This window comes from Lampris incognitus, chromosome 2, assembly GCF_029633865.1.
Source record: "Lampris incognitus isolate fLamInc1 chromosome 2, fLamInc1.hap2, whole genome shotgun sequence".
Taxonomy (NCBI): domain Eukaryota; kingdom Metazoa; phylum Chordata; class Actinopteri; order Lampriformes; family Lampridae; genus Lampris; species Lampris incognitus.
Window position 1 is genome coordinate 100,946,383 of NC_079212.1, and position 27,931 is coordinate 100,974,313.

Consider the following 27,931-nt stretch of genomic DNA (forward strand, 5'->3'; position numbering starts at 1 on the left):
AAGAACATATTACTTAGATCGGTGGCACCCATGTTGGTGTTAGATTTCAACAGGACTAGCCTCAAACGTAAATAACACAATTAATTATAAGAATGGACGTTGTAAAGCGATTTAGATATAACTGGGACTCAAAATACCAAATTGGGTTTACGTCTGACTGCTAGTGTTGAGATCGATAGATAGATAGATAGATAGATAGATAGATAGATAGATAGATAGATAGATAGATAGATAGATAGATAGATAGATAGATAGATAGATAGATAGATAGATAGATAGATAGATAGATAGATAGATAAACGGACGGACAGACAGATAGATAGATAGGCAGACTTGTATTTGTGTGATTTTTAACAACACATCGTTTGTGTTGGGACAGAAGTGTTTGAATTTAAAAATCACTGTAATCCACACAAGCTATGTCAGGTGACACGATGATGAACCCAGATACGACAGCGGCCTCATGGAGACTGTTTCTATGGTGATTAGAGTACGTCATCCTGTAGTGGTTGCCAGGGTTCGCCTGACGTCAAAGTCCCTGCAAGTTGCTTGGGAAACCCCGGACCTCGGTCACCATGGATACTGGCGGGGGGAGGGGTGGGGTTTAGAGGAAGCGGAAGTGTCAGAGTAGGCGGAAGTGGTACTGCCCTGAATACCCCGAGCAGCGAGCGGACGACAGCTTGATAACTCCCTTCGTTCAGAGAATAAAAGCAGGATCCCCAGTGCATTCTAAATGTGAGTCTGCATGCACATTAGTCAGTTGTGGTGTTATATAAAATGTGGGAATTATTGCGTAGAAATATGAACTCCACAAAGGTGGCCCCGATACCAGTCTATGCCGCGAAGGGTCCCCATTGTGGTTTGGGGCTTGGTGTAAGGACTTAGGCCGAGACGAGTGATTGAACAGCGAGAAATGGCTTATAAAATGCTAGGTTTAGAGCTTTTGTTGTTTCTTGTGGTGTTAAATTTTGAATAAACATATTGTAAGGGTGGTACCGGATCGATTTCCTTTGAATGAACGCTTGCTTAGCTCCAAAATGAAAGGGAGGGTGAGCCACCGAAGTTTGGCCATTTTGACAGCTTAGCACAACCCCACCGTCCTGAGAACAGCCCAGATAGCTAGCCACCTATAGCAGCAGCTGCTAACTAGCTAACACGCTAACCCAATGTCGCCAGCTATTACCCGACGAATCTCACTAAATCGAGGTGGCGTGGAGTAAATTACAGCCGTGCGTTTTGACCTACTCCTTTGAATTTCAGGCTGTTAAATATCGGTTAGCTTCGTTCAGTCGTCGTGTTATAAATGTGTGTGGCTGCAAGCGCTTCCCGATTTGCCCCAGTGCCCTTTTTCCATTAATTTTGAAATCATATCGAGCGTCGTCATATATTTAGTTTTGATCGGGGTAAATTTGTTCAAACGGGACACCTCCCTTATTTTCTTGCGTTGTCGCAACACATGTATTGCGAATCGTGTTGAACTGGGTCAGTTTCTACTGAGTTTTAGCAGCCGGGCTAAAGCCGTGGGCCGCGCTCTGACGCTACTGTGCTAAGCTAGCTGGCGGTATCTCTCCATCTTAAAACTCCGCACGGGAATGCGGCAGAGAGGGCGTAGCGAACCACTTCCTACCCACATATTCCGCTCCTGGGATGGGGCTTCGTAGCCCGCATGTGGGTTGTGTCACGTCAACGTGATCCGGTTTGAGTTGGCCTGATTTTTTTTTCTTTTAATACCATTCTCCCGACCGATTTAAAAAAATATATATATATATACTGACCACGACTCGTTTAGCCTCCTAACTTTAGCAACTTATTACATAGATAGATCTTTTAAGTGTTAGTGTTGCTTAATGTTTGGTGGCGTGCCAGATTTGTGTGGATGGCTCACTGGTAAGGGGAAATTGGATCAATTCTTCAGTCCGAGGTGTGGGTCCCTGCAGCAATAAGGCACACCAGTGTTTTTTTTATTTTATTTTTTAGGCTTCTCTTTATTGCCTTTGTATCTTGGACCAAAATCCTGCTAAAATTCACCCGGTTAGGAATGACAGCTGGCGTAGCGTAGCGCGGCAGTTGTAATGAGTACGAAAGAACCACCTGAATACTTCATCCTGCCGGCCATGGAGGGGTTAAAACCTGCTCAAAGGACTTTGTATTAGTTGGAAGCTTGGACTGCTTCATTGTGATTTACAGTACGCAAACGTCTTCGCAAATGTGGGTTGAGAAATTGATACGTACATGGAATTTATGAGACCAGGAAACACCGGACAAGTTAAATCAAGTTGGTCAAAGTATATGTTGGGGTTTTTCAACATCGAAGTTACGTGAATAACTACAAATTTGCATGTAGACCGAAACCCCCAATGAATAAAACAATATCAGAACAATGAGAGAGAGGTTTAGGCCTATGTTAGTTATTTTGAAGGAAACCTTGAGAGTAGGACTCCTAAACCCTTATCTAATTTTTTTTTCAGTAGCATCCATATATTCTTGTATATGAATTAGATATATGTGTAGTACAAAGCTTAGTATCAGCAGTAAAACAGTGGCATTGGTGGTATCTACCTGAGAGGATATAACTCCCACATGGGCTCTGCAGGGTCACATGTAGTGCCAGCAGTAGTAGCACAAAAGTGACAGTAGGATTAACTCCCTTACCTTAGTATCTTGGATAACATCTTTCCCCTCAGATCTGTCAGCAGTCACACTTCTGTTCAAATAGCCTTTATTTACCCAGTACTTGAAATAAGAATCATTATAGTTGACATGTATTAAATATAACTGACCAAAAAACCTAAATGCAAAGATTTTGTGGTAATAACATTTAGCACTTGGAAAAAAACATCAATTCATGCTGTTAAACAGTCAAATCCAAGTTTTAGATGTGGATTTTTAATGTGACATTAGGGGATCTCTTGCTAGGTTCAGATGCTAAATGTATTAAGCTGTTCAGTACATTTTGTCATATGACAGACATAGAAACAATACCTTAATAAAAGGCAATGTAATTATGAGGATACAACATTGAATTTACAAAGATATTAAGTTGAATTTACAATCCTTAATATTGTCATTTTTGTTTAATTGACTGACCCTTATGATGATATGTAGTGATTAACTTCCACCCCACCAAACGAAAATGCATGGTTGAAGCTAGGTTTAGCAATTGATGTTGTATCTGTTGTTAAAGGTGTTCTACCAGTTTGTTCTGCCTTAGCTGCTTGCTAGCAAAATGAACTTCCAGGAGGCTTATAAATGGTTATATATGCAAAGTCAGAAGTTAAATTAAAATCACTTGCACTGTCTTAGAATTAAGTGGAAACATAATAGCTTCTTAAATTGGCAGAAGTAGGTGAGTCATGCAAATTCAAATAAGAGGACAGGTCAAAACCTGTTTGGTTTTTGTAGCCTTCAGATGAAGATCTGTCAAAGGTGGTGTAAAGGCAGTGCCCTAGCTAGACTTGCAAATTCATCCAGAGAGCAGAAACCACCTTGGGGAATGACTGAGCAGTCGTTTAACAGAAATGGAAAGTGTTTTTGACTGATCATAAAAGTGCCTCTTTGTCTGTTTTTTTTTTCCTCTTTGAGGGGGTTTAATAATACAATGAGTTCCTTATGTCATCATAGTGTAGCTTTAAACCATGGGTTGAAAATATTTTTTTCAGGACTGGGATTTGACATCTAAGGACAATGGTTGCATATGTTGTATATGACTTTGCTTGTAATGGATGCCCTTACAATTCACATTTAAAGGATCGTGTGCTTATTTAAAGCCACAATTCATAATGGCTTGAACAGTAGAAATAAAATAACTTGGTGTCACCATTCACAGCTTTCATGGGGCGGCTTTTAGCAGAAAAAATTGAGAACCACTGCAATACAAGCCTGTGTGTAGGCATTGAAATGCACAACAATACAAACTAGCAGATCCTAAAATATAAATTGAAAATCTAAAAAAAAAAAAAAAAACATAGGAAAACTTAAGATGTAACTATAAATGATAAGACATGACATTTGCGGAAAATAATTGCAAAGAACCCACAACGAAAATGCTTCATTACAACCCGGTGCTTTAAATACACCACTGGTGCACTTGTAAGATTGAAAAAAATATTTGATGAAAAGACACATGCTAGCACCAAGCGCTTTCTACATTTTGTTGCCATGCATCTTTTTTGCAATATTTAGGATTTTTTTTATCATTTTAGCATTTCCATTCAGTGTTTCTAATTTAGCTTACAAATTTGCATAAAAAACTTGTTGATAACGTTGCTAATAGTTTTGCATCAAGCAACTGAGTCACAAGCCATGTCTGGACTATGGTAAAGTCGTTCTTGGCATACAGCACTGATACAAAACTGTTAAGTGTTTCATGAGGTCTTATCGAGAGGAGAAAAAGTATCTCTCTAAATTCCACTGATAAGGTGTGCCCGATCATTTTCATTCAGCTACTGTAAGACAGTATCTTTAAAATGTTCACTTTTAATTGTCCTACTTGGCAATTTTAAGCTTTTTTTTTTCGTTGAGCATAAAAGAAACCTCAAAATAGTTTGATCTACTGTGACATAAAAACTCCAAAACAACTTCCTGACCGGAGAGAAGAGGTAAGTTTAATGAAGTGCTAATTTTGTAAGGAATCGCCTATCTTAAATTCACAGTAGAAGTAGGCGGCTGGTGAGAAGTATTAACCTCTGAGGTAAAACTAAGGAACAAGCAGTCTTCTTGCATTATTTGCCATTACAGCTGCAATCTGTAACATCTCTCATCCGGACAATGGAGTCAGGTTACATAAAACTGACATCTTAACCATGGTTGTAGACACTCCAGTCTCGGTATACTACTGTGGAAAATCTTTAGTCAGGTAGCTCCTGCTGAAACAAGATGCTGGTGTAGTGATGCTTCTGTCAGATAGGCAATCAATAAAACTGCAGAGCAATGTGGCGAAGTTTAGACTGCCTTGTTAGTTTTGGTCCAAGGATCACATTTTTAAAGCTGTGCAGACTATTGGTGAGCCAACAAGCCACAATAGCTGCTACACCTTGTTTGTAGTTGCAACATGTCTGTTTCTGTCTGGCTCCTACATCCAACTATGTTAGAACGCTGTTCTACTGTATTGATTTGCTCAATAGAAACGCTACATTGTCATCACATTTCAAATGGATAAAGTAATGCAAAATTGCAGGGATTGTAGTTAACTAGCTAACTGCAAGGACAATTTGTGGACCACCTGAGTGAAATATGCAACAATAACAGCATATATATGTTACTGTAATAATATCATCGCATGCTTCTTTACAGTCTAATTTCATTGATTCATTAAATAATATACTCTTTCAAGTTCGAACTTTTGTTTCGATTACCTCTTGCAGCCAGTGGATTTCGACAATGCTTGCAGGGTCAATACTAAGATGGTACAAATAAAAAAACTCACCTCAACTAAGAAATAGAAATGAATGAGAAGATGCGGAGAGCCACACCAACTGACTCTGTTTTTGCCTTTGTTACCTCTCCAGCCTAGAGATGGATAAGAACGAGCTGGTACAGAAGGCCAAGCTGGCAGAGCAGGCTGAGCGTTATGACGACATGGCCGCTTCCATGAAGGCAGTGACAGAGAATGGCCTGGAGCTCAGCAACGAGGAGCGCAACTTGCTGTCTGTCGCCTACAAAAATGTGGTATGGCCTCATACTATGATTGTGAACAATTGAATTACATGATACCCAAGTGATCCCCGCAGAGAAATTTTACTTATAGTTTCCCCTCCGTCAAAGGGAGGTCGAAGGTCAGCATAGGCCCATGAAGAAGGTGGGGGTTCAGTTTCTTGTTCAAGTGCAACTCAGCAGTACATACTTTTTTTTTCTGACACCGTGACTTGAACCTGTCCTTTGGCTTTAATTTCACTGCCCTGCTAATCTTAGTATTTTTTTACCTGTAGACTCTGCTTTTAGAAATTCTCATTTTTCACACGAGACATACAGTATACAGTACATACGAATAGCTGCCACTTCCATTTTTGTTGACTATGTTGAGGACCCAACAACTTTGAGAATCCATTAAGTACTAAATGACAATGTTGATTGGAAAAAATTAAATACATTTTTGGATTTTTTTTTTCTGTTGACTAATTCTGATTCTTGTAAAACTGAAGGTGGATTAAAAACTGTTCTATTTGCTAGTTTAAATCCAAATAAATTAAGATTCTCTAATTGTGTATCTCATTAAAATGAAACTATAATCTTAGTACCCATGGCCTTCATTTACACCGAAGTACAAATAATAATACCAGTATGAAGATGATAACCAGTGCTGATAGTAGTTCACATAATGGAGACTCGCTACAGGGGTGCTGGATTCCTAGGTTTACCCATCTATTGTTTGTTGACTGTGGACCATCAGCTCTGCTTTACATTCACACGGTACCACACATTCACAACTGAAACTTGCACAGTAAAACAAGCCACAGTGACTCAAAGTAGTTAAAAAGAGAAATGACCAAAGCCAATATTTACCCACATGAGTGAAAGAAACTTGCCATCCTAATCATACACCTCTGAATGCCCAACATGGAATTGCAATCAGTGCTTGCTTGGAGAGATTTTGAAAGCCAACATTGTGAATGGATTTATTTAAAAGCTTCCAACCATGACCTGTCTTTATCTTCATTCTGCGACTTGTATGATTGGAGTCTTTATTTACTACGTCTGGCCTCACAGTAGTGGTGCATGGAGTTCATGGTGATGTACCTCCGTGTGTAATTTATCATGCTACCGAGTATTTCAAAAGACCTGTTTCCAATTAGGTACTTTGCTTAGAGTCTGACTAAATAATTCAGTTCAATATAGTTGGCTTCATATATTGAGTTTGAATCTCCTGATTTTCATCATTGTTTTCGTCAATGTGAAGCGCTTTGGGTGTTTAGAAACGCGCTATGTAAATGTAATGATTATTATTATTATTATTATGTAGTAGCTGTTGGTCTTTCTAATCAGGGAAGTGTGGTTTTTACATCTGAAGTGGTCAGTTGCATAATATAAGTTTCATATTCCCAATGGACATAGGACCTAGTAGAGCCAAGTAGAAATGCACAGTATGGTAAAGGATTAGACTCGTGCTAGGTGATATTGAAAATATTCTGCAAAAATAGTCTTTAAGTATCAAACTGATTTTCATCACATTGAATGGTTTGGTAAAGTATAATATCAAACCAAAACTAATTTTCAAATGATACTCCCTCAAATAAAAATTGAAAATTTTTGGTAATAGATTTTAATTTTCTATCATTTTAGACAATACAATTGCATATGACTATCTGGATTTCATCAATACATTAGCATTGAAAGACGCTAAATGATAATATTGAATTTTTGCCCAGGTCTAATTTAGACTTGGGCAAAAATTATTTCCAAGTTAAATGGGGTACTGTCAAGTTTTTAGCTGAAGTCCCCATTTTAGTTGAAGGTCCCCAGTGTTGTCACGATACCAACATTTTACCCAAAGGAGTTGAATCAAGTGCAACTGGACTTGGTATATATCCGTGGAGACGTTTCGCCTCTCATCCAAGAGGCGAAACGTCTCCACGGATATATACCAAGTCCAGTTGCACTTGATTCAACTCCTTTGGATAACCATGACCTGGATGAATGAGAACATTCACAGACATACCAACATTTTGACTTTGATACTAATACCAAGTTTAGTATCACGATACTTGATACCGAAACAATACATAGGACCGAGTAGAGTCAAGTAGAAATGATACTTGATACCTAATAGCTCAGAAACAAAATATCCACAAGGGTTTATCAAATTTTTTAATTCAGTTTGTTAACAACTTAGTAACACTGTGAGATTGCTGGAAAAGTCCCAAACAAGCTTGTTTTTCGCTAGATCTACAAGTCAGAAAAACACTGATTTAGTGTCAAAATGTTCAGAACACTTTCAACTTGTAAGGGAATGTCCAATGTTTACCTCAATTTCATTGGTAAAGAAAATAATAGCCACATAAAACCTCTGTCTATGCCTGCTCTAGTCTCCTAAGGTGGAAGGGCAGTAAACTCGCCAGTGCCACGCCTTGTGAAGCTGACGTGACAAATGACAGAAAGTGAGAAGGACCTGGTTAGTCTCCTTTTAAACTGTTTCTGGTGTAAATTAGAACAACACCATATTACGGTGAGGCAGTAATATGGGTGTAAGTATCATGGGTGTAAAGCACGAAACCGTCCAGACCCACGGTGGTGTTACACCGAAATCTGTGATCCTTCAGACTATTTGACCATACTTTTAAAACACGCAATTTCAGACATCATACATGTAGTATATGGGTTTAAACATATACACGGAGTAATACGGTGGTGAGCCTATACTATAGGTAATACGACGAGAGGCCAGTAGGCGCGCTCTCAGGTGGATGTACGTATGTAGAACTGAAGACAGTTAGGACACGCATGCACGAGTGGTGTTCTTTGTTCCTGAATAAAGTTCATAAAAAAGGAAAAAAATGTAATGGATGTATAGTATGAACAATGAATGTATGAAGAATGTAACACTGTACTGATGTCAAGAATAGATATGGTAAACATTCAAACCCAGACCTTTAAAAAGTTCATAGTGGTCTTGTGGACAGTGTTACATCTCCACTTTAAGTTAAAGACAAAGACGAACAAAGGCATTTATGTTTCTTAATGCAGTAAGTTCAAACTGATAGACAGTGAAACAAACAAGTCTATAATGTGATTGTGTTTTTGTTTTTTTGTGGAAAAAGGGGGATGTAGTATATGGGTTTGAACACATACACGGAGTAATACGGCAGTGAGCCTATACTATAGGTAATACGACGAGAGGCCAGTAGGCGCGCTCTCAGGCGGATGTACGTATGTAGAACTGAAGACAGTTAGGACACGCATGCACGGGTGGTGTTTGTTCCTGAATAAAGTTCTTAAAAAAGGATTACCCGCCAGTCTCCTTATCGGTATAAACGACAATAATACGGAAGTCAGATCGATGCAGTTAAATTTAGGCATAAAATTAGTAATGGCTAAGATTATGCGTCCTGTTGGACAGTTAATTTTTGATGTGGGTTTTGTGTTAAGATTATTTAGATTAGCATCTGGGGGAGATGGCCGAAATAGCTCATTTTAAGGGCAGGGTCACATCATCTGACGGGTCACAGATGTTGGTACAACACCGGCAGTCATTGCACTAACAACTCCGGGGAGAGTGTGTCTTTTCGGAACAACGGACCTTCGAAGCAATCGCCGTTTGTTTTTGGGATAACGGGCTGTCGGACAAATTGCCTTTCGGTCCATTGGGACATTTTTCGGACTATTGCGATTTCGGAATAATGGGCCGTCGGAACAATGGCATGGCAGCACATGTAGCTAGTAGCCCTATGCTAGTTAGCTATTTAACCGTTTTAAAAAGCACCAAAATTAGACCCCCAAATAACTAGCTTAATACATTTGTCGTTTTGGAACTCACATTTTCTAATATGCTTGCCATGCTATTTACGATACAGGGTAGGCCTGACATTGATACGCTACGTAATACGTATCTCATATAATTTAGCAGCTCATCGCCATCTTACCAGCTGGCTAGCCAGCTAGCTTATTCGCTAACCTGTCGTGTTTCGTACTCCTTGGAGAGAGGTCTTGGTGTCTGTCACTGGGGTGCCTGGCGAGGTTTGAAGTGTTTCCTCCTTTGCACGACACTGTTTTATAACCTTTTGCATACAGGCTTCGTCATGTCAGTGGGTTAACCATCAGCGCCAGCTCTGTAGGCAAAGTAGTCCCACAGTGGACTTCGGCAGCCGGTTGGGCGTGGCGGCATTATATTTAACTCTGGAGATGGCACACTGTTGTTTTCAGTTGTGGACATGTTGAGGCAGAGGCGTTGATTCTCTCTCAGTCGAGGCCGAGGCTCACGCTGTATCAACGGTGATTACTGCAAAGGCGCATGTCCCCTGACCGTAGAACCGTACACGCGCCTGACTTGGTTACCTTGCTAATACTGCCACCTAGTGGAGGTTCAGACAAATTATACATGTCACCCTCTCGTTCACTTTCGCTGGGGACACATTTGACCTACAAGTACCGAACGTTGGGAAATTCTCATACCGAACCGTTTTTTAACAAAAAATGTCTAAAAGGTACCTACATTTCGGTATACCGTGCAACACTAGTCTCCAGGGAGAAAATGTTATTGTATTTTTAATTCGATACAATTTTAAAACATAAACCCTTCTTTATAACTGAGCATTGCCTTGCCAGATTGTATGTGCCAGTTTTATCCCTGTGTATTTTATTAAAGACCCATTCCAGTGAAATATTCACCAGGAAAACCATTGCGAATGTGTTTTCACCTATGTTTCAACAGACAAATAGATTAATATACCAACAATTTTACCACATCTAGCCACACTCTCAAATTGTGGATGTGTATTTTCTCACAACGGACCTATGATTCACAAGTTGACAGCAAGTCTAACACTAGGGGGCTATTACTGTGAAATATAAAAGAACCTGGGGTGGGGTTCTACTGGGACAACCTGATGCCCGTTTCATTAATAAACAGCATAGGCTGAGCTTTGTTGGAATCCTTTTAGGTTTGGGCATTGAGAACCTGTTCCAAGTTCAAACCGGTTCAAAAATTCTTATTGGTTCCTTAACAAATTTCACTCGTGCTAGTTTCAGTTTCAGTACCAGGACCTGGCTATCCATCTGTGTGGCTGTGCAGACAGATAGCCAGTTACAAGTTGAATCCATGCATGTCTTCCTGTCTCCTAAGCTCCACATTGGTGCTCTCTCTGGAGTAGATGATGCTGCGGAAGGCGATACTTTTTGTTTTTGTTTTGTTGGGAGATCATTATGACTAGCGAGCACATGAGTCTGGGTAAAGCTGTGCACCATCATGGACCGCAACGACACACACTCAAACGCGTGGCTTCATTTTGTTTGAAAAATCAGCGCAGTGCAACACCTGTACCAAACTTATTTCGTGCAAGTGAGGATGCACTACCAACATGATAAAACACCTTCACCAGCATGGTATTAAAAAAAAACAAAAAAAAAACGAATGTACCATGTTTGATGTGTTGTGCCGGTCTCCCCCTGCCTCACATGCCCTTCTCCTCCTCAGTCTACCCTCAGCCAACAGCCAGCACCTTATCGCAATCGGGAAAGGGAAAATTAAATGTTTTTATTTTTAACAGCGAGACAGCAAACTAGCTATACTTGGATCAAATTTTTAAAAACTGTCAAGTTTATGCAAATACAGACGTTACTACTTCGCTCTCGACAACGCCGCTGCAGCTCCCTAAACTGTAAATTACAGTACAGTGAATTAAAAAATGAACAAATTATGATTGAATAATATTTAATAACATCAACCAAATTAAACTGAAATTAATTACAGGTTCCATAAACTATGAAGTTAATGATGAATATGATTAGTGTAAAGGTTTTTAAAAATTATTTTTTTCCTATGAAATAAGCATGTGAACTGTTTTGACCCCGCCCCTCAAAGAATGAGAATCGTAACCGGACTCGATAATCAGAATCGGAAACAGAATTGTTAAAATCCAAATGATGCCAACCCTAATTCCTATCATAGAATTTACTATATAAACAAGTCAATTTTAATAAATAATAGCAGAATGTGAATATCCTGTAAATAGTAGGTTATCAGCCATCTACCCATATAAATGAAAGCGACTCAACATTTGTGAAGGAATGTAACCCCTTCACAATAAATATTTTCACCTGTTGGTGACATTCATTCACTGTCTGTGATCATCAGCTTCCTCATTGTAATGGTGAATGTAGTTTCCCTGACAAGAGCTCTTAGAGGGTGAACTTCAGCTCATATAGCACAGTGAACTCATATTTAAGAGAAGTATATAAATGTCATTCCCTGTCTTGCCATTTAAAAATTGGATGCGATTTGTGTGTGTTGTGGTCATTGCTTCCTCCCTTGAATGCAATTAGCAAACTAGAATGCTTGCAGTTTCCTGTGTCACTGTTTTCTTTAGTTGAAGCCACATTTAAGAGCATTTGCTCTGGTCAGAAATGTCATGAAGAGTCTACGTGCTGTGTTAAACAACATTGTCAGTGATGTGCTCTTTATAGGGAAGCAGGTCCTTATAGTTGACTGAAACTTTAGCATTTAGTTATTTTTGCAAATGTAACTGAAACTGCTTTTACAGTTGGATACGACTCTGAATGTTCAGGTCTTGTAAATTTTTAACCCTAAGTTCCAAGTCACTCATCCTCCATACCCAACCCTATTAACCCTGCTCTAGAAATGGGCATTTAATAAGAATGTAAGCTCTCAAACGTAGGACTGTTTTGTGTACACTTGCTTTTTATGGTAGGTTGACACCCAAGTATTGCACAGTGATGGATATCAGTCGCGTATGGGCCGTCTGCACTTCCAATGCACTGGCTAGTGTTTGATTGCATATTGCAAACAATTTGCTATCATTATACAAGAGCCTAGCAGGTGCGGTAAGGTGAACAATTTGAAAGGATGCTGCTGGGTTGCAAGCTATGCAAAATAATTTAAACCAAAGATGTAAATAAACATGGAGTATGAAAAGGCTCATATTTTACATTTTGAATACACTTGTTTCTGTTTGGACATTTTAGATTATTATAAAAGATCTTGAATGGCAAATTTTGATTTTTAATCATAGTAATATATACCTGAAATGCTCCCAAAATACTCAGATCGCTGGGAAATTGTGTTTTCCCTGGAATGGGCCTTTGAAAAATAAAGGACAAATTATTATTATCAGGACTGGTGCAGTTCATAATGGCATGTGCTGCCATGGCAATGGAGTACTGCTATAGCACTCTACTGACAAGAAGAAACATGACACACATACACACATCACCATCTAGTCAACATTATGAGTTTGTTTGGAGACAACTGAAAGCCCAAAGAGGAATTGAAAGCAATGCAGCATTGGCTGGTTTTCTCTTTTGCGGGTAATAAAGCGAACAGCGTTTGCAGTGTCTGGCCAAAACAATGGCAGAAGATGGGGGGCGGACAGCCGCTTTGTGCATCCAAAAGCAGATTGTACCTTTGAGGCTATATTCCCACATTCTCTCATACTCATTTCCTCTTCTCTCCTTACCTTTTTTGGCAACACGTTCCTTCCTCTCTCCCCATCCTGCCTTGCTTCTCTTCCCTTCTTCTCCACTTCCATGCACTAAACCAGTCTCACTTCTATCTCCTTCCCTCTTCTGCCCTAAAGATGGGTGTGAGTAGGTCAGCACATCTGTGTATAATTGTTAGCAACCACTTTAGTTTCCACAATTAATAATCACCATTAATAACATACATTTTCAGTGACTGAAAATTGAATAACTAAAATGTTCATTTAAAAAATCTGGAAAGATGGAAACATTTATGCACGCATAGGATGCCTAGAGTGCAGACAAATAATTTTGCTCTTCAAATCATGGGGACTTTCATTTCAGCAGTAATTTGACAGCCATGATTATTATATGTTGAGGTGTTGTGTGTTGATAACCTGTTATTGTTGCTGTTTCTCAGGTGGGCGCTCGCCGTTCGTCCTGGCGTGTCATCTCTAGCATTGAGCAGAAGACGGAGGGCAATGAGAAGAAACAGCAGATGGCCCGCGAGTACCGCGAGAAGATTGAGGCTGAGCTCAAAGACATCTGCAATGACGTGCTGGTATGAAAGAGGGGAGATGAGCTTTAGGTAGCACAGGAAGAGAGTGGTTTAGGGAGAGGAGGAGAGTGGAAGGATGGGTAATAAAGGTAGGACATGCTAGAAACAAAAAGGAGTAGGAGGGAGGAATGAAAATTGTGGGAGGAGGTAAAGTGTTGAGCTATAGTTGAGACTGTTGAAAAATACTGTTACCAGGAACTTGTCACTTATTTTGCACTCAAGTCCACTTTGGGCATTTCAAACCCTTCCACAGTCCTACGAGATAAACTGGGTTACCCTGTTTAGGTCAGAATCAAAGTCTTTGTTTGGATCGGGCTGATCTGAGCAAAGACTGACTCTGAAAGAAGGATCGTAAAGGAAAATTCTGTTTTTGTTTTGTTTTGTTTTTTATAATCTCCTGGGTCATATTTTCTTAGTTTTTACCATCATGCATATTGGATATGATCTCTTTTTACTCACATCTTTTTACTCACTGGCTTCATTTTGGAAATTGTGGCTATGGGACCATCACTGACAGAAATTTACTGCTGCATCTCCATGAGCATCAGACATGTTTCACCAAGTCCAATTTCACCCAATTATCTAAACCACATATTTGGATATGAAAAAAAGAGTTGAAGTTAAAAGTTTTTACCCAAGAGGTGCCACCTTCACTGGTGCCCATTATACTGAATGTGGCTGCAGTACTCAGTTCTACCAGACTGTCCCCGGCTCACTAGACTACATGTTAGTGAATGGAGATCAATGATAGAAAATCAGCATCACTTGCGATTTCCAATATTTACAAGTAACTGGGCTAATACTGTATTCATACATGATATGCCAGCATTTATGAACACCTATTTTCTGACATACAGCGCTTAGTTGGGATGTCTCATTTTCAGAGCAGTTCCACTAGCATTGAGGCTGGGTGATATTGCTTGGTTAGTTGGTTCATAAATAATAACTGGCCAACTCAGAAGGCATCAGCAACAGATTTACAATGCTTAGGCTTGTTGGCTTATTAGCAGCAATAGATTCGCAGACTAGAGGTCCTTGATCTATCTATCTAGCAAATCTAAGCAAACTTACCATCAAAATAACTTGTCAGTCTGGTTCAAAACCAAATGCATAGAAAATCATCTTTTTATGCCAGCTGTTTATTTATTCTGGGGTGTTTGGTGCCAGCTGTTAGATCGCCTTCATCTAGATTGCCATCTGCTGGTGAAATAAGATATCGTTGATATGCTCTATCGCAGTGGTACTCACTAATTTTCTTAGGAGAGCCACTTATGAATAAGACCATTCCTCAAAGAGCCACAGAGATTGCAGATGTAACTCGGGTGTTTTTTTTTTCATCATCAATCTCAAGATATTTACCATCTTTGTGTATGTTTAAAAAAAAATATAGTACCATGCTTTCCATGCTTTCCATCCTTACATCTCTTTTTATTCTCAATTAATAATTACATTGCATTATTAAAATATATAATACTTGTTTGTGAGTTTGTAAGGCTGGGAGTGGAACCCATCTTATGTATGCATGTACATATGCAATTATACATAAGCATTATCAACATGAAAAAAATGTTTCGCAAATACGAAGCTACACACATAGGCTATACGTCTACCCATGATCCCACGCTGCTACGTAGCCTACGTTCTTTAACGTATCTTCAGTATGCTGCCATCTGCTGGATAATTTCTTTCAATGTGCTGAAACAGGACACAAACGGGACCTATAGAAGTAAGTTATAGCTATGTTCTTATTGTTATCAGTGGATCTATATGAGGCGCAAAACAAATTCTCACGAGCTGCGTGCGGCTCACAAGCCGCGTAAAGAGTAACACTGCTCTATCTGTTAAAGGGACGAGATAAATTAATGAGATAAGTTATTGACAAAAGAATTAATAGGCTTCATAACAGCTGTAATTACAAGATTCAAAAAAAAGGACTGGTTGTTAAAATCCCTAGTGTTTGCACTGCAACAGATTCAGTGGAGATCAAACTGGAGATGTCTGCCAAGGTGGCATTGCCACCACCAGGACACATCATCAGTTGTGTACCTCAGCATCACAGGGTGTTTCGGCCTTTTATCACAAGACACCCTCCGCTGAGGCAGGCCCACCACAGGTTGATCGGTCCTGGGTGTGTGACCTGTGGTTAGCTGTTCACCCTGGCAGCCCAGACGGCGTCTCTCCTTTTGAGCCAGATCCAGTGGCTAGTCCTCTCAGCAGTGTTGGCTAGCTCTTTGATCACTCTCCTGTGGGCCTGCCCCCTGACTCCTAGTTCCCTCGGGAGTTTTGCTGTGGAGCTGGCAACAAAGCCCCTACAACCCACCTCCACAGGGCGCACCTTCACCTTCCAGCCTCTGTCCTCTGCTTCGGCTGCTAGGTTGGCGTACCGCAGCTTCTTACGCTCGTACGCTTCATCGACTGCATCCTCCCAGGGGACTGTGAGCTCAATGATGTAAGCGAGCTGGTTAGCGTTGGACCAGAGGACGAGGTCTGGTCGCAAGGTGGTTGTTGCGATCTCTGTCGGGAAGATGAGCTTCTGGCCTAAGTCCACTCGCATTTCCCAATCCCTGGCTGAGTTTAGTGAGCCTAAGTTGGGAAGTGAAGGGTTGGCCTTCAGTTTATCCCCCTCTCGAATGAAAGCTGGGAAACGCCGGGGCCCTTCCTGGTTGTTGAAGGGTTGGGCATTGATGGAAACCCTCTTGCAATCGAGTTCAGCTGCCAAGCACCTGAGCACCTGATTGTGTCGCCAGGTGTATCTGCCTTGGGTAAGGCTGGTCTTGCAGCCAACCAAGATATGCTTGAGGGTTGCTGGGGCTGTACACAGGGAGCAAGATGGATTCTCTCCAAACCAGAGATTTAGATTTATGGGAGAGGGCAGGACATCATATGTGGCCTTGATGATGAAACTCAGCCTGTTTGATTCCATGCTCCAGAGCTCACTCCATGTGAGTTTCCTCTTTTCAACACCCTCCCACCTCATCCAGCGACCCTGTTTGGCTTGTGCTACGGCTTTAGCACATCTGGCTGCTTCTTCCTGTCGGCGGACCTCCTCAACCACCATAGTTCGCCGTTCGGTAGTAGTCGCCTTTTGCCAGGTAGGTGTTTTTATTCCCAGGCCAGGGCCGCCTCTGCCTTGTTGAACATGGCCTACTATGTCTCGGTGGCGGAGGGCAGATTTCGCCTCCATTACAGCTGCAGCCGGGGTCCATTTCTTCCCTGTTGCTAGGGTTGGAGCAACGCCTCTCACTATTGGGTCTCGGGATTCTGTGAGGGACATGTCCAGCCTCACTTTGGCACATTTGAATTCCTCAACCAGGCTGGAAATTGGCAGTGCGAGGGCTCCATTGCCGTAGAGTCCAACACTGCTGAGGCACCTTGGCAGTCCAAGCCACTTCCTCACCTGCGAGTTCACTAGCCTCTCCAAGCGATTGGCATGAGATAGTGAGACTTCGTACATAGTTATTGGCCACATGAGTCGGGGTAGCAGCCCAAACTGAAAGCACCAAAGCTTCAACTTCCCGGGCAGTGCAGTGTTGTTGATTTGCCTGAGGCCACTGATTGTATCCTGGCGAAGTTGCTCCAGTTGCTGGGTGTCTTTGAGGTCTGCATTGTACCACCGTCCGAGGCTCTTGATGGGCTTCTCCCGGACCGTGGGGATTGGTTGATCACTAATGCAGAACCGTTCATCTACTAGTTGGCCTTTGACAATGGAGATGCTGCGAGATTTGCTTGGTTTAAACTCCATTCGTGCCCACTTGATGTTCTCCTGGAGTTTCTGCAGCAGGCGCCTGGTGCATGGTTTTGTTGTTGCTATGGTGGTCAAGTCATCCATGTACGCCCGGATTGGTGGAAGACGCAGGCCATTCCTGGACCTTTCGCCTCCCACCACCCATCGCGATGCACGGATGACGAGCTCCATTGCCATGATGAATGCCAGGGGGGAAATAGTGCAGCCCGCCATAATGCCTATTTCCAGATGTTGCCAAGTGGTGGTGGTGTTCTGTGTTGTGACACAGAACTGGAGATCCTGAAAATAGGTCTTGACCAACTCCGTGATATTTTTGGGGACATGGAAAAAATCAAACGCCGTCCACAGGATCTTGTGAGGAACTGATCCAAAAGCGTTGGCAAGGTCTAAGAAAACCACGTGCAGGTCTCTCCGTTCTTTCTTGGCAGCTTGTATCTGGTGCCAGATGATATTAGCATGCTCCAGACATCCTGAGAAGCCATGGATCCCGGCTTTCTGCACTGATGTATCAACAAAGTTGTTTCTTTGCAGGAATGTGGAGAGCCTTTGGGCAATCACACTAAAAAATATCTTTCCCTCTACATTAAGAAGGCTGATCTGGCGAAACTGGCTGATGCAGGAAGAGTTCTTTTCCTTGGGGATCAGAATGCCTCCTGCTCTTCGCCATGCCCTGGGTATGACTCTTTTCTGCCATGCCACTTTCATCAGCTTCCAGAGGTATTTCAGGATTCCAGGAGTGTTCTTATAGAGTCTATACTGGATACCATTGGGCCCAGGAGCTGACATCGATCTTGCCTGCTTTACCGTCCTCTCCACCTCGCTCCATGTGGGGGGTCTTGTGTCCATATGGTGGTCAGGTGGGTGAATTGGTGGCATGTCATCCGGGATGGTGACTGGCTCATGTCTCCGGACATCAGAGTAGGTCTTCTTTAGGTGCTCTTCCAGATCTCGTATGGGGACTCCAAGGCTCCCATTTTTCTTGCTGTCAAAAAGGCTCTTGACAAAGCTGTAAGGGTTGCTGTAGAAACGGGTCCTAGCCCGCTCTTTCCTCTTATGCTGTCGTCTGAGGTGTTCTGCTCTTTGCAGCTTTGTCAAATGCTGCTTTATTTCAGCCTGCAGTGCGTCAAGCCCAACCCTCTCTCCCTCTGTGGCCTTCCTCCACTGCTTCCTCAGTTGTCTTCTCTCCTTCACCAACCTGTCAATTTCCCGCTGTCTCCTGGATTTGGGCTGAGTTGAAGGGTCTTTCTGCCTACTGGGTATCTTCTCCTTCACCCCAAATCTCTCTACGCCATAGCTGTAAATGATGGCTCCCATGTTCTCCAGTTTTCTTTCAACTGTTCCCTTTTGACCTTCTAGTAAGAGGACAAGGTCAGAGTTGATGGTCTCCCACTCAATCTTCTGGCTGGACTTGGGCCACAGGATTTGAGGTTTTCTTCCTTCCATCTTCCTCTCTGCTGCTGGCTGTGGCTGGCCGGGCTCCAGACCGGAGTCCACTGGACTCCGGTCTGTAAATTATAACTTGTTGAACTTGGTTGGTTAAAATGGTGTGAACATGTTAATGCACTATTTTCAGTGCTTGAAAACAGCTGTGCGTGATAGCGCAAAAGAAGCTCCTACTGTGTTGTAGCTGAGAAGACAGTTGATTTAGTCACTTGACATTTTTACATGGAAGATTTACTGAGCATCCATGCTCTCTCCCAGCACTACTGTAAAATTGCTCGGAAGTTTAACACATTTCCTCTGGAAACTGCCCAGTACAGCCAAAGCTTTTTACGGTTGGATACATGACAACACCATTTATGTGCACTACAATAAAGATACAAGCAACATTTTAACATTGCTTGCATCTATAAGGCCCCCAGAGGTTATTTAAAGCGTGTAACATTAAAGGGCCTATGTGAAATTGCTTGGAACTGATTTCGATTGTTATTATATGCAATGTTGTATATAATAACTTACAATCAGAGTAATGGAAATGCAGCAGATTACCCAGTATGAAGGAAGGATTGCGATGCTCATAAACAAGTTTGAATTACTTTATGCACAAAGTACATGTACTGTGCCGAGCTCGATGGAATTGCACCCAAAGTTTGACAGAAGAGCTGTGACATAATACCACGCAGCCAATAAAAATGAGCAGGAGACATCAAGAAAAAGGAAAAATATGGATGAGGCTCTGATTTTGGTGCTCTCCAAATTTCTCAAGCTCTTGAACTTAATGAAAAAATATTGAAATTATTCTAAGACACTGGGAGGAAAGCAATTACCTGGAACCATTTTCAATCAAGTGGGTATACTAGATGCAGATTAGTCAACTATAACAAATGAAAATTAAATGTATTTAGTTTAATTTTCCTCGAAACGGCACCACAGAGATCTGGTATTAAACGTGCAACAGAAGTGCTGCATACCGGCAATAGAAACCAATGCTAAGATCTTTTTTTTCTCTCTCTCTCTCTCTCTCTCTCTCTCTCTCTCTCTCTCAAAATCAGCAGCAAACTTACAGCCCACTCCTATTTCAATAGCCTGGAAGATGAAGAGTACTTGCATTGGCTTAAACACATTCCTGTTACATCAAATCCCATTCTTCTCAAGAATCCCATTTGGGGAGTCTATTTTGCATTTGTGAGATAAGAGCGCATTGCAGGTCACGTCCTAGTCCAGAAAAATGGCAAGAAGCGTTGTTACGAGAAGCAAACATATTTTGCCAACAAGTCACTTTGTTACCCCCAATAATGGCCCCCTATAGACCATACTTAGCAATAGTTAGCGTACAAGTTGATGTGCTGTTGGGCCGGATTAAAAAAAGAGCCCTTGTACTGGATTATCTGTTTATATTTCTAAGAGTATAGTCTCTAGGTCTGGATGCCATCTATGTCTTTATAGCTGTTGCGTAGTTTTAGAGACTTCGGTTTCAGTTTGACATAAAGTAACCCACCTGGCTCAAATGAAGGCTGCACTGTGTACATTTATTTTTAATGATAGCACCTATCCAAGTGGATGTGGGTCTAGGCAAAATGAATTCCACTGTCATTTATAGCTCCCCCCCCCTCGAAGTGGTTGTTGCTTGGGGTTTATTTCCACACTACTGAAAGACTAGAGGGAATGTGAGTTTTAGTGTGTCGTTGTGTAAAAAAAAACTGTCCACCTGTGTGTTTCAGGGTCTACTCGACAACCATCTTATTTCCAACGCATCTCAGGCAGAGAGCAAGGTGTTCTACCTCAAAATGAAAGGCGACTACTACAGATACCTGTCAGAGGTGGCCTCCGGGGATTCAAAGAAGGGTGAGTAGCAGAATTCAATTCACCTAGAGATGGGAGTCCTTTTTATTGTGTTACTCACAAGAGCGAATGGATGTTATTGTTTGATCATTCAGGGGGCAGTGAGTAGCCATTTGTTTTTTGATAATGAAACAAATATTTTTCCATTCGAGAGCACACAAACATACACACACAATGTTAAAACACATTAACACACCTTTTAATCGGTCAATTCTGGCATTGTTCCGTGTTTCCATCTAAATGGTTAAGTGCCTTGAAAAGGTATTCGGCCCCCAACCTTTTTTTCCCACAAAAATTGGAATTTTTATTTGTGAATCACACACTCTTTCATAATGCAGCCCAAAATATATATTTTTAAGGCGTTCAAAAATTGAAATGTCATTAATTTATAACTGTTCAACCTCATTCAGTACTTGTTCTAACCACCTCTTGTAACTATTACTGTTAAAAGTCTTTTTGGATAAGTATTAATTTTCCACAACATGATGGAGCAAGGGGCAGTACGGTGGTGCAGTGGTTAGCGTGGTCGCCTCAAAGCAAGAAAGTCCTGGGTTCGAGCCCCGGGGTAGTCCAACCTTGGGGGTCGTCCTCTGTGTGGAGTTTGCATGTTCTCTCCGTGTCTGCGTGGGTTTCCTCCGGAGGGCTCCGGTTTCTTCCCACAGTCCGAAGACATGTAGGTCGGGTGAATCGGCCGTACTAAATTGTCCCTAGGTTTGAATGTGTGTGTGTCGGCCCTGTGATGGCCTGGCGGCCTGTCCAGGGTGTCTCCCTGCCTGCCGCCCGATGACTGCTGGGATAGGCTCCAGCATCCCCGCAACCCTGATCAGGATAAGCGGTTTAGATAATGGAAGGATGGATGATGGAGCAAGATTCTTCCATTACAAAATTCTTCCTTACAAAATTGCTCAAGCTCTGCCAGGTTAGTTGGGGAGTGGCAATGAATGGCAGTTTAGAAGTCTTGCTACAGATGTTCAATGATTCGGCCACTCAAGGACATACATTTTCTTTACTTTAAGCCTTTCCAGTGTTGCTCTTGCAGTGGGCTTTGAGCCATTGTCTTGCTGAAAGACAAACTCTCTCCCTAGTGTACACTTTCTGGCACAGGGGAGCAAGTTTTTATCAAGGATCTATGTTGTGTATCATTCATCTTCCAATCACTTCTGACCAGAATGCCAGTCCCTGCTGCTGAAAGCAACCCAATAACATGATGCTAACACCACCAAACTTTACCGTGGGGATGGTGTTACCTGGCTGATGTGCAGTGTTGGATTTGTGCCACGTATAATGTGTAGTTACTTTGAATATAGTATATTCCAAGTCATATTTTGCCAATTTTTTTTTTATGAGCAAGGTTATCTGTTGTGTGTGTGTGGGGGGGGGGGGGGTCCCTGGGTTTCCCTGGTTTGTGTATTTTTGTTAAAAAAAAATTCCTTGTCACCCTTTGGTGCAATGTGTTGGATATTGTTGAGCCATGAACATCATCTTCATAACAACTGAGTTCTGCAACTCAGTGACAGTTGACATCTCAGTATCCTTCCTTGATAAGTGCCAGTTTTGTTTGGCGACTAAGTATAAAGGGGTGGCCTGACCTAGGTGTTGTGGTTGTATTTTCATTTTTTCCCCCACTTCTATATAGTGGACTACACCAAGCTCTTATGCACCGTGCCTCTGAGATGCCTTCCCCAGTTCTGTGCTTTGCTCACTTACTTACCTGTCCACGCGTTTGGAACCCTGTCCATTATAAACAGATAATCCACAAGGGGGCATCAAAGCCACAAATTTGGCAGGAGGGGGCATTGTAACTCGGTACATTTCATTTTGCCTTGTGCATTTCTTTCCAGTTTTTTTTTTCTTTTCTTTCTTTCTTCCATGTTTCAGAGCTCTGGCAAGCTCCCTCCATGCATTGGTGATTAGCATTTCTTTTAGAATGCGGTGGAGACAAAGTGTCTCACCGATGTCAGTTCTGCCCAACACATCTTCTGCTGCTGCCATTTCCATTTCCATTTTTGTGACTGTTCCTTGAACCGGTTATTTCTTGGATGTTGTTTGTTGTGTAGTATTTGCATTTAATGCCTGTATGAAAAATGTATGCAATACACATTTGTTATATGCTATATGGGGGCATACATTTGCTACAGAAGAATGTGAGAAACACCCCTTTGGTTGATCTTTGAAGGATATATTTTTGTTTCCATGATTACTGTTTGGTTGGTTGTTGAAACATTTTATTCACAATACTAAGCATAGTTGAGAACATTACGGGTGTTTTGATGAGATGCCAAATTAGTGAACTAATTTTCTTTCACAAATCAAGACCATTAATTACGCACAGTAATTATTACACTACAGTGACTGGCATAATTTCAGTCAGAATTGCTCCGCCAAAACCTGTGTATGAACTCTGTTGCCCCATGCAGTCACAGTGGAGAACTCTCAGAAGGCCTACCAAGACGCATTTGAAATCAGTAAGAACGACATGCAGCCCACACACCCCATCCGGCTGGGCCTGGCCCTCAACTTTTCCGTGTTCTACTATGAAATCCTCAACTCACCCGAGCAGGCCTGCGAACTGGCCAAGGCGGTGGGTGTACACACACACACACACACACACACACACACACACACACACACACACAGTTGACCCCAGACATGCATACTTTAACATCAACGGTTTTTCTCCATCAACCATAATGAATACTATAGAGAAATCAGTCTGAAATATGCAGGAAAAGTGGGTGGTTGCAGTGAGTTATTCCACGAAAGATTTCAGGGGGAAAAAGTCCGATTTTAAACTGTGATATTTTTTTAAAACCCCAAACTGGTCATTTAGGTTCATAGATGGATTTAATTTCCAACAAATTAATCAACAACAGAACAAGTTAAAAGTTTTCACAGTACTAACATTTAATACCCTTGTGTTTCAGGCTCATTTAAGTGATTCCATAGTAATTTCAAGCTAAGAGTAATTGACAATAATCTGTTAAAAATGCAATAATTCAACATGTGTCTGAGTTCGCATCAAATAACCACTCATAGTACATTTTAAGAGAGGCAAAGAAGGAAGTTTTTTATGCTAGCAGCAAAATGGCATAGTTATCTAAACTGACCACACAATATTCAGTTGTGGAGCATGACCAGTTGGTCTAAAAATGTTTGGCTACTGTGATCGGTATGGAAAATTAGTAGCTTTTTGTAAGGATTTAATATTTGTGTGTCTGCATCACCATCAGGCTTTCGATGAAGCAATTGCTGAGCTTGACACCTTGAACGAGGACTCGTACAAAGACAGCACGCTGATCATGCAGCTACTAAGGGACAACCTCACTGTGAGTACACACACACACACACACACACACACACACACACAACACCTCTCTGGGAACACACTTCACACAACCTTGCTGTGAGCACACATACACACACAAACAACCTCACTGTTAACAATCATATTGCTTGTGGTCTGTATTTGGTTACATATTTTCATAACAATCCCTAATTAGTTTTAAGCCGTACAGCCAATAGCACAGAATTATATCATAATTTTACTCTCCCATGAAGACTAGGCTACACGGTGGCCTTTTTGCAATAGTAAAACATTTAACTTCGCTTCCGAAAACCTGCAAAAAGATCTAAAGGAGTATGGGATGAGACTTGTGCAGGTGTGATTATATTTGACTAGTTTTTGTTTCGTGTTAGGGGGAGGAATGTTGTACTACTATACAGTGATATGGGCTTGTTGACAGTCATTCTGCAGATTTAGTTGTTGTGTAGAATGTTTTCATCTATAGAGTGATTATGGTCCAGGAGAGTTATCGGACAGCCACTCGAACCAGAACATCAATTCTAGCAAACTTTAGAATTTATTCAAGTGTGGAATTTTTAAATGGGGAAAGGGTATAACCTCAATAAATGGCAGATGAAGGTAGATTGAGCACATTGTAGGTTAGTAAATAAATGTACAGGTAGCTTAAAAGAGCCTTATCTCTTGTAATACTCAGACAGCCAGGTACATGAGTACACTGGAGAAAGTAGGTCAGTAGTTTGATAGGCTGGTGATTGACTGATTTTCTCCCTCTGCAGCTGTGGACATCAGAAAACCAAGGAGATGAGGGGGACGCCGGCGAGGGAGAGAACTAGAGCCCCTCCCACCTCCACCACCACCACCACCTCTTAAACTTTTCCCCCTCCTGTCTCTCTCTTCACTTCATGTCCTCCCATCTCCTTCCAGCTCCCTTCTGTATAACTAACAGCATGAATTATACCTGACCCTCACAAAGACAAAGGAGAAAAATACTTTTAACTTTCCTTTCTTTCTCCCACTATCCTGTCTCTCCCTCCCTCCCTGTCTCTTTCATGGTGCCCCAAGGCAGGCCAAGAGGGCTCTAGTCTTGACTAAGCACTGGTGAGCCTAGTCCAACAACGCCCAGAGTGAGGGTTTAATTTCCAAATGGAAAGATTTTTTTTTTTAAGTATGGAATCAAATTTGGAGTAGCGAGACAACATTCCCAAGTTTCCCCCTCGCTTAATCTCCTGTCCCATGGCATTCCTCTGTTCTGGCTTTGTTTCCTTCCTTCTTTACTTCTTCCTAACATTTGTGAAGATAATTCGTGCTTTCAAATCCCTCCCCAGACTCCATCTTCTCTTTCTTTAGTAAGCTAATGGATTCATATAGATGTCCCTCTCTTCTCTTTTGGCTTTTCTTAGTGTACTGGCAAATGGCTGGTTATATTCCAATTTAAAACAAAACAAAGGTTATTAAACTTGTCCGTTTATTTTCAACAAACACTGTGATGCTTAGTTTTTCCTCCACCCCCATCACCGTCAAACAAGACAATGCTGATTTCTTTCTGTGGCAAGGATTGTACCCTCTTTTTTTCTCCCCCTTTAATTGGCAGAGCAATTCTGCTGAGAATTATACAGAAGGGTCATTCAAGGCTGTATTGTGACACTGACTAACCACGTTCATTATATCTGCTTTGTAATCAAACGCTCGCTTACCAAATTTTCTTTGCTTTGCAAATAACGTAACTAAAACTCAGATCTAAAGGGACCTGTTATTCATTTTACCATTCCATATAATTCTATTTTTGAATTTAAAATAAGATGGTTAAAAATGTTTAAAAAGGACATTCCGTGTGAAACTCCCAGAAGATTTTGGATCTTTTGTTTGCCTAGCGCAAACGCAAGCCATTTCACCAGTTTGGCCACCCCAGTTTAAAACCGACGGTACTGTGGGACCCCAGTGCTGCACTGCTTGTTCCATAACCAGCACTGGTTGTGAACTAGTATTGTTCCTGTTTTATTAAAGGGTTCTTTTTATGTGTATGTAACAAAACACAATCATGGCCCAGTTTTTTTTTAATATATAACTGTAAAGTTAAAAAAAATTTTTAGATCATAACTATTAATCTGTTTTTTGGAAATGAAAGAATTCATCAATACTATGAAATTTAACATGTTTGCGAAGAACCGTCTCCAAGCCCCTTCCCCCCTTATGTAATCTTTGTCTTTATAGACACGTTTCATCCATTTTTTTCTTTTTTTAAGGTTTTCAATTTGTGATGTCATTGCACCTCGAGCCTGAAATGTAAACTTTAGGGAGAGTTGTTATCATTTACCACTAAATATTGTGATTTTTTTTTCAAGAGATCAGATGCTTTGTCCTAAGTTAAACCATTTCCCAGCAGCTAGAGGGTTATGTTCTTCACTATGCTTTCTGTAACCGCTTACATATGCCACACTACTCAGTGTGTCTGCCCAGTCTGACTACATTTTGACTAGCTTATATGTTATACAACAAATGTTGCGTGGGTGACAGTCATATCCGGGGCCAATACATTAGCCAGTAAAAACTCCCTTGTACTTAAATCTCAGTGAGCAACTGTAGTTATTAGTGTCCCCACCACCAGACACTTCCTTGCTTTATCCATTGGTCAGCCTCAGCAAATATGTCATTGATGACTTCCTGTAGGTATTTTAAAATGATCAGACTTGGTTAATAGTATTTTCATCCATTAGTAAGCAAATGCAGAGAGGTAAATTTTGGAGCTTTATCTGACACCTGCTCCCAATCTCACACACAGCTCGCCTTTTTTTTTGTCTTCCTGCAGCTCACCTGACTGGATAATAACATTAGATGACACAAACATTCGCAACCACAACCATTTTTCGTGAATAGATCCTACTCAAAGAAAGACTGGGCACATTCTGGTGCAGGTGGTGTGCTTTTTTCCCTTTCTTTTTTTAACATACAAGAGCAGCGATGAATGCAAGTTGCTGCTCATAATGGTTATGTTAAAAAACTAGACTAATGTCACAAACTAATACGGCACCTTTTTTTTTTATTGCACGCAATCATCGTTATACTGTTGGTACACAAAGCTGTTATTCTTAAGGCCCCCCTCCCATTTCTAGCAATGGTAGGCAAAAAAGAAAAACCTTGAATAATCTCAGTGTCACAATAACCTTGTCATTACTCACCTGGACTTTCTATAGGTGCAGGAAAGTCGCGTTTCAATCTTTTTCTCTCTTTGCTGAGGACAAATGTTTTCATGCACTGACGTTTAAAAAGAAAGTCTCCTTACCCCCTTTTCTCTTTAGCTGAGCAGAAGCAGCAGTTATTCCTACGCTTGATAAGGAAATTGAACGAAAAGGAAAAAAAAAAAACTTTCCCATGCAGTAGTGAATGTGGCACTGAGCCTGTCTGTATATCTGGTATCTCCAAACGTTTTGTTTTTACTTACCAGTATTCTGGGGGAAAAAATCCAAAAAAAAAAGGAAAAAAAAAGTATGCTTCTGTGACCGTTTTATTGCTTAGCGCGCACGTGGTTGTGAAAACTTAGACTTAGCTTAATGACACAAAAAACTAGTAAAAAGACAAAAAAACAACACCTTTCCCTGGTTATTGACGTATTACTAGATTTGTGTATGTCTTTTAAAAAAAAAACTCCAACTCTAGTTTCACCTAACATGTTAAGGACAAAAAAAAAATAATGTAAAAGACGATTTAAAGTGAAATAAAGGTTTTATCAGTTCTGAATCTCACCTGCTCTGTTTATTGTGGCTGCTGGCCGGGTGCGGCGCAGGAAACGTCAGCACCTCCAAAACCTCGCTTGAATGAAAACACGTGCCCCACAGGGGTCCCGGTCAGATGACAAGGGTTCCGGCTCTGCAGCGGATTGTGAAAAGTTTAGGAACCTAAAACATGTTAATTCAATGGT

The 27,931-nt window shown here is 41.2% G+C and overlaps 1 protein-coding gene across 1 annotated transcript; it reads left to right on the forward strand.

Annotated features, from left to right (window-relative positions):
* The first annotated feature begins 615 nt into the window (after positions 1-615).
* Positions 616-27,755, forward strand: ywhaba (tyrosine 3-monooxygenase/tryptophan 5-monooxygenase activation protein, beta polypeptide a). Its single transcript, XM_056274517.1, has 7 exons — positions 616-735; positions 5,508-5,667; positions 13,547-13,687; positions 20,591-20,714; positions 23,129-23,292; positions 23,942-24,037; positions 24,792-27,755. Exons 2-7 carry the CDS (start codon positions 5,515-5,517, stop codon positions 24,846-24,848), a joined length of 735 nt encoding a protein of 244 aa, XP_056130492.1. The 5' UTR covers positions 616-735; positions 5,508-5,514; the 3' UTR covers positions 24,849-27,755.
* The last annotated feature ends 176 nt before the right edge of the window (positions 27,756-27,931 follow it).

Bases quoted from the DNA above. Each gene is read 5' to 3' on its own strand.
- ywhaba (XM_056274517.1), top strand. From the start codon at position 5,515: ATGGATAAGAACGAGCTGGTACAGAAGGCCAAGCTGGCAGAGCAGGCT. The intron at 20,715-23,128 runs GTGAGTAGCAGA...TGCCCCATGCAG, and splicing joins CTCCGGGGATTCAAAGAAGG to TCACAGTGGAGAACTCTCAG. The intron at 23,293-23,941 runs GTGGGTGTACAC...CATCACCATCAG, and splicing joins CCTGCGAACTGGCCAAGGCG to GCTTTCGATGAAGCAATTGC.